We start from the raw sequence: 5846 nt of genomic DNA on the forward strand, positions 1-5846 counted from the left end.
CACACACACACACACACCGCTACCACCATTACATCCCATGAGAATGAGAGGCCCTTCCTCTAACCCCGGCCAAGTCAGATTTGTTCCCTCTCCGACAGCTCCTCATCAATCTTTTTGACAAAGTGCCTTCCAGACACCGCTTGATAATTAATGTATAGAGCAGAACAGGGAGCACTCCGTCATCCCACTGTGAACTGTCAGCTAAAAGGAGCCCTCCGCCATCTTCACCAGGCCTCCTTGTTTGTTTCATTCATCAGTAGATTTGTCTGTTGGTCTCTGGGTGGGTTTATTCGTTCCAAAGGGGAGAGTGAACGTTTCAGTGCAGCACAGAGGGAAAGTTTAAGGATTTCTGAGAAGCAAGAAGGGGAAAATGTGTGGATGTGAAGGAACTGTCTGCTGCCATTTATTGCCGTGTTTATGAAAAATAGGACTTTTAACATTAACTTCTATGTTTTAATGGCTTTAAAATGTTTAATCTGACTTTAAATATAGGATTTTTCACTCATGGAGTCTATTCTCCACTAATGTTTTGTAAATTGAGTTCACTTGTGTATTTAAAAAAATTGAGAAAGTGTTATGTGTGAATGAGTACAAAAAGCATCTATTTTGTTAAATTTTAATATAAAGTAAGTTTTTTGGATATATTTCATTAAAAAAAAATATATTTCTTATATCATAAGCACCATACATTTGCAGTGCATCTTGAACCTTTCATTTAACTTTTAATTGCCTGAAGAATCGTACTAAATGTCGAAATCAGCCAAAACTATTAGGGAAAATACTGGTTGAGTTTTCCTCACTAGATCCTTTCATCTCATTACCTAACTACCGTAATGAGATATGACCTTTGGTGTCAGTGTCACCTTCAACAAGATGTATGGACGCCCCACAGTTATGAGAACATCAAGGAAACGGATGAACTTTTTCTCCTCCCAGACCTTCTGAACTGCACACTGCCTGAGGACAACAAGAACAAACAATATTGACATGTTGCTGTTACAGTTTACACAAAGCCCTTTCCTACACACATGCTACTTCAATATAATGTTCTTGTGTAATATTTGTACATTGAGTACGCTTTTTAACTTTTTGGTCCAATACATTTTTTATTATTGTATAACCAAAGAAACATCCTAATAAATGGGCAGATGGGCTTTGTCTGCAGTGATTTCATGCATTGTTTAAGCTCTGTTATCTAAAGACTTCTTATTTTGTCTTCTCTTAATTTTTTTTATTTCTTATTCTTATGTCTAATAAGTATTTAGAGGGGGGCTGACAGTAAAACAGATTCCGGACTGTTTCACAGTACACTTGTCAAGTATATAATACATTTATAAGCCGCTGTTAGATTATCACAGACATGTAAATATCAGTATATACTGTAAATTGTCTGTCTAAAATATGTTTGTCTATGTGTGTATTCATGTTAGATAAAACAACTACTGGCCAACATATAATTCTTTTAACACTGAAATAGTGATATTGGTATCAGCTTTAAAAATTTATTGGTCAGGCTCCAATTGGGCTCATTTATGCAAAACTCTCATGTAAACTGCAGGTGAAAGTGATGTGACATTCTGAAATGACCAAAGATAGACAGGAAATCTACAAATCGAAACAACAGTGAAATATGAAACTGAGAAAAACCAGCATAGAGTCAACAGTGGATTCCGTTTGGAGCAAAGTAAAAACACAAACAGAATTTGTTAAGCAGCCGTGATGTTTTATTGAACCAAGACACAGAGATGATGTGAAACCACATGTACAGAATATATGACGGTCGAGTTCTGATCAGACCAATCTCTGCTGCTCACCGACAACATAATCACACCTTAGAGTTACTGAAAGTTGTGCAAAGAAAGATGATGGCCCTAAAAAGGTGCAAATGTGTCAATGCGTTTAGGAAATTTACTCCAAGTGAATATACAAGGTATTCCAGAGTTCATCAGGGTCCATTAAATGTTTTAACACATCTTGGCATTGCCTGAGCACATTTATATATAACTCAGATTTAGGAATTTGTATTCAAACTAAAACAAGTAATTAGCATTCTCCATGATGAAAATACCCGCAGTGACAACATCTAATGTCACATATATCTAATATTTATATTCATGATCAGTTCTACAAATTTAACACATCTGATGTTCTACCTAATTACATTTTATTTTGAAAAGAATCACCTTTCCTAGAAAGCAATTTGAAAAACAAAAGTTACAAAAGCAACAACACCTACACACAAGTTATTCATGTTACACAAATGAAGAACAAACTTAACATAGTGTGAAATTTTGAAGTTCAGACACTTCTGTGGTCATAATCCCAAAAAAAACTTGAAAGAAGAAAATAAATTAGGTACAATGCATTCCTTTAAGACAAGTTATTCACACAATTTACAAGAAATATACAATCACATTTTGTGCTAAAAAGGATAAAACATGTACATTATTGCACTCAAACATTTACTGTTACAACAGGGGAAGAGCATTATTTCAGCTTACTGTCCTTCAACCCAACTCGTCTTACAGGTTTTAACTGGCAGCTCAGCACAGAAATACTTCAGTTATGCTCAACTTCCTGGTTGTCATTACACCACGTCAGCCAACCATCTTGATCACTGCAATATTTCCTACAATGCCAGACAGACAGCATAGTATGTTACGAAAATGCTGATAAAATATTGTACTGCATGTATACTGTTCTACAAGGAATTTATTTATTTTGACTGTTTTTATTTTTTTTATTTTACGCGTACATGACAACCGTAAATAAAATATACCCACAACAGAGAGGCTGCCATAGTACACAGTTCTAATACCTACTGTTCTTCTTACGCACGTTCAGCAATTTAAAAACAAAAAGCAGATGGTTTGTACTGATTGCACTATGAAGGCAGCAATTTAAAAAGGCCATGAGAACTGCAGAATGGACATAGAAGCCAGCTTGGCAAGTGTAAGGAAACAAACACTTGGGAAAAGATCAGTTTACTGCTGATGTGAATGCGTCATCATGAGTTATACTACCTTCCACTGAACTGATCAAAACCAGGTTTTTATGCGAGACAGACATTGCTTGGCTTTGGGAAAGCACAACTACAGTAACCCTCCGGCCAGTTGAACAAATTAAAAAAGATAATACCGGTCTGTCAGCAATTAATTCCACTTTTCTCCACTGCAAAGAAGGTTGAACATGATTGTAAAGCATGCATCGATACATTAACTTTTTGTTTGTTGACCGAATGTAGACAATTAATCCAATATGGTTGCATTAATTTGTCTGCATCCTCCAGTGTTAAAACTTCATCACAATCACCACTTTCCATTGCACTAAAAAGCAACAACCCTGTTAAGCAGCGACACAAACTAACTGTGAACCTGGGTCTAGTTGTTGTCCGTTTAAAGTGGCCTGATACATTTTGTTCCCCAGGCTGTTATTTTAAAACAAGCATTTCTTTCATCCAGTGTTCTCAGGAGGGCTAAAATGGCACATAAGTCCATATGTTGTCTGTCCAGGTAGCCTCTACCAGTGTCTCGAGTCCACCAGCTCCGGACGCAAACTCAGTCTTTTTAGCGTCTCGTATCCAACCACCATGACGATGGCGGTGGGTGTGGATGAAATGATGCGTGCCGACAGTCCTTTCGTCAATCCCCAACAGCCTTCCTCCTTGATCAGCTGCCTGAATGTCTCTATGACCGAATTCCTCCCTTCAACCTAAACAAAACATACAGTACATTTTATTATTACAAACCAGTGTGATTGGTTTAAGGAAATATTTAAAAAATCTGGTATTCCTATACCAGAATAATAATGGTTCAGCTTGTCCTTTCTCTACAGTGGAATACTGCTATAACAAAGTGTGGATCTGGCCATGCAACGTACATTACAGCTGTCTTGAATCACACATATTGTTTTAGTCTACGTAAGAGCCATTTATATGTACTTTCTGATTTAACCACTAGGGGAAGTATTGTTTTTCTTAGTGTGTATTGATTACAGATGAGTACCAGGTGTATGAATTAGATCAGGTAAGAGCAGTCTCAGTTTAGTAGGTGGTGGGGAGCACACGGTTCTTACCTAAAGCCATCAACTGCAAGTCAACTCATGTAAATGTAAGTTTATCTTTTTCATCTTTACAGTAAATGGGAACATCACCCAAAAGGAATGTTTATCTTTGATTTGATTACTACTTTGTGTCCAATGAATACGTGTCAGGAACACCACATACCACCTGCTGAAGTGACTGAATGAAGTTGAAGGTAAAGTTCATTAAATCCTGAATCTTCCCAAAGCTTGAGAAAGCTTGATCATGTCACGCATCCTAAGCTTGGCTTAATCTTGAAATGAATATGCAGCGGCAGCGGTTAGACATTACATTGGAGGCTGAGTTTGTGAACAGTTAATTTAGTTCACGATCGAATTATATAAATATATACTTCGATGTAATATTTGAGATTAATGAGGCAGAAATGTTTTCATGTTAAATCTTCAGGGCATAACTTTTCTAAGAATATCAATGAATATCTTCCTACACTCAATGTGTATGCATTTTGGTGCTTGACTCTTCTTCAAGGCATAACTTGGCTTGTGAACTGTTGTTTTTATACAGAAATTGTCACAAGAGCACAACTTTTGCTTTCTTGCACTGGACAGGAAAGCCTGAGCTCAAAATATGCAAATTACAGAAGAGTGATACAGTAGCTTGTGCACAAAGGTGACTAATTATTTATTGTAGCAGCTACTGAAAAATATCTAACAGCAAAAACTTAAAATCTGTTGTATTGTAATCTTCCTGATGGTTGTACGGTAAATGATGGTCACCTGTACTCTGGCTCTGACCACATCCATTGGGTTGGTGACAGTTGAGGCGGTGGCAGCAGCTAGAGGTCCAGCCATGGCTTGTAGAATCAGATGAGGGCAGTCACTGGGAGCCATTTTAGAGAGTTGCTCTGTAGAACATTACACATACAGATACCAGATTAACCACACAGCAATGACTGGTGAAATTCATTACCACAGATTTACAAATGCACTGGGAACATAGCAGGACACAGAGACAAGACAAGAGGAAAAATACAAGCTCACGGTCTTATATAAGATTTTAGAGTTTAGAAAACTTAAGCCACTTACCAGCATAAAAGTGATAGAAAGGCCACCAGACAGCACTGTTTGGAATATAAGTGAGCAAAGAAGCCACATATCCCCTGTAGAATCCCCGGAAACCATCAGCAGCAAAAATCTGAGTCATAATGGTCCTGGTTTGGCCAAACACTTTTTTCTTTCCAGTCTCAGTGTTGAGATTGAGTCGAAAGCGTGTGAGGTGCTCCCCTTGGCCCTGCATCATCAGCTGCTGAGAGACAACATCTATAGGAACAGTGATGCTCTGAGCGACCAGGGAGGCCGAGCCCCCCGCCACCAGCGATTTGACCGTATTGTCATCAGTATACTGGGACACATACTTCCTCACCAGCTCGTAGGTGGTTATGTAAGCCTGGCCTGAGATGAGAGTGAAGGTGTTGACCAGAAAGCCGCGATAAAGGCCTTGAACACCCTCCGACCGCAGGATCTTGAAGAAGGCGTCAAAGGTGCCGCTGTAGAGGGATTTGCCCCTCTGCACCTGCAGCCGAGTGCGAATGAGTGTGGCTGGGTAGACGGTGGCCCGGATGGTCATCGTCATGAACACCCCGAAAGAGTAGAACTTCCTTTTGTCGAGGTCCTCCCACTCGATGATCTGGATGTTCCTTTTCTGCTGCATCCTGCCAGTTGTAGGTGCCCCCTCATCAGACTGATTCCTGCCTGACAGCATAAACAACAACAACAGTACAATCAGTAAACTAGTTTTTATAAAG

At 38.8% G+C, this 5846-nt stretch overlaps 1 protein-coding gene across 1 annotated transcript in view; it reads right to left on the reverse strand.

Moving 5' to 3' along the window:
* Positions 1–1717: 1717 nt before the first annotated feature.
* The window catches only part of LOC118321298 (solute carrier family 25 member 44-like), a 5780-nt gene continuing 1651 nt past the window's right edge, over positions 1718–5846 (reverse strand). Inside the window, exons 2-4 of the mRNA XM_035652570.1 lie at positions 5128–5793; positions 4819–4946; positions 1718–3711 (exon numbers count right to left, since the gene is read on the reverse strand). Coding sequence (XP_035508463.1) covers positions 3520–3711; positions 4819–4946; positions 5128–5752 — 945 coding nt within the window. The 5' untranslated portion in view covers positions 5753–5793 and the 3' untranslated portion in view covers positions 1718–3519. The remainder of the gene's footprint in view (positions 3712–4818; positions 4947–5127; positions 5794–5846) is intronic.

The sequence above is a fragment of the Morone saxatilis genome, unplaced genomic scaffold (genome assembly GCF_004916995.1).
Source record: "Morone saxatilis isolate NCDOM2014 unplaced genomic scaffold, NCSU_SB_2.0 Contig11, whole genome shotgun sequence".
NCBI classification, from domain to species: domain Eukaryota; kingdom Metazoa; phylum Chordata; class Actinopteri; family Moronidae; genus Morone; species Morone saxatilis.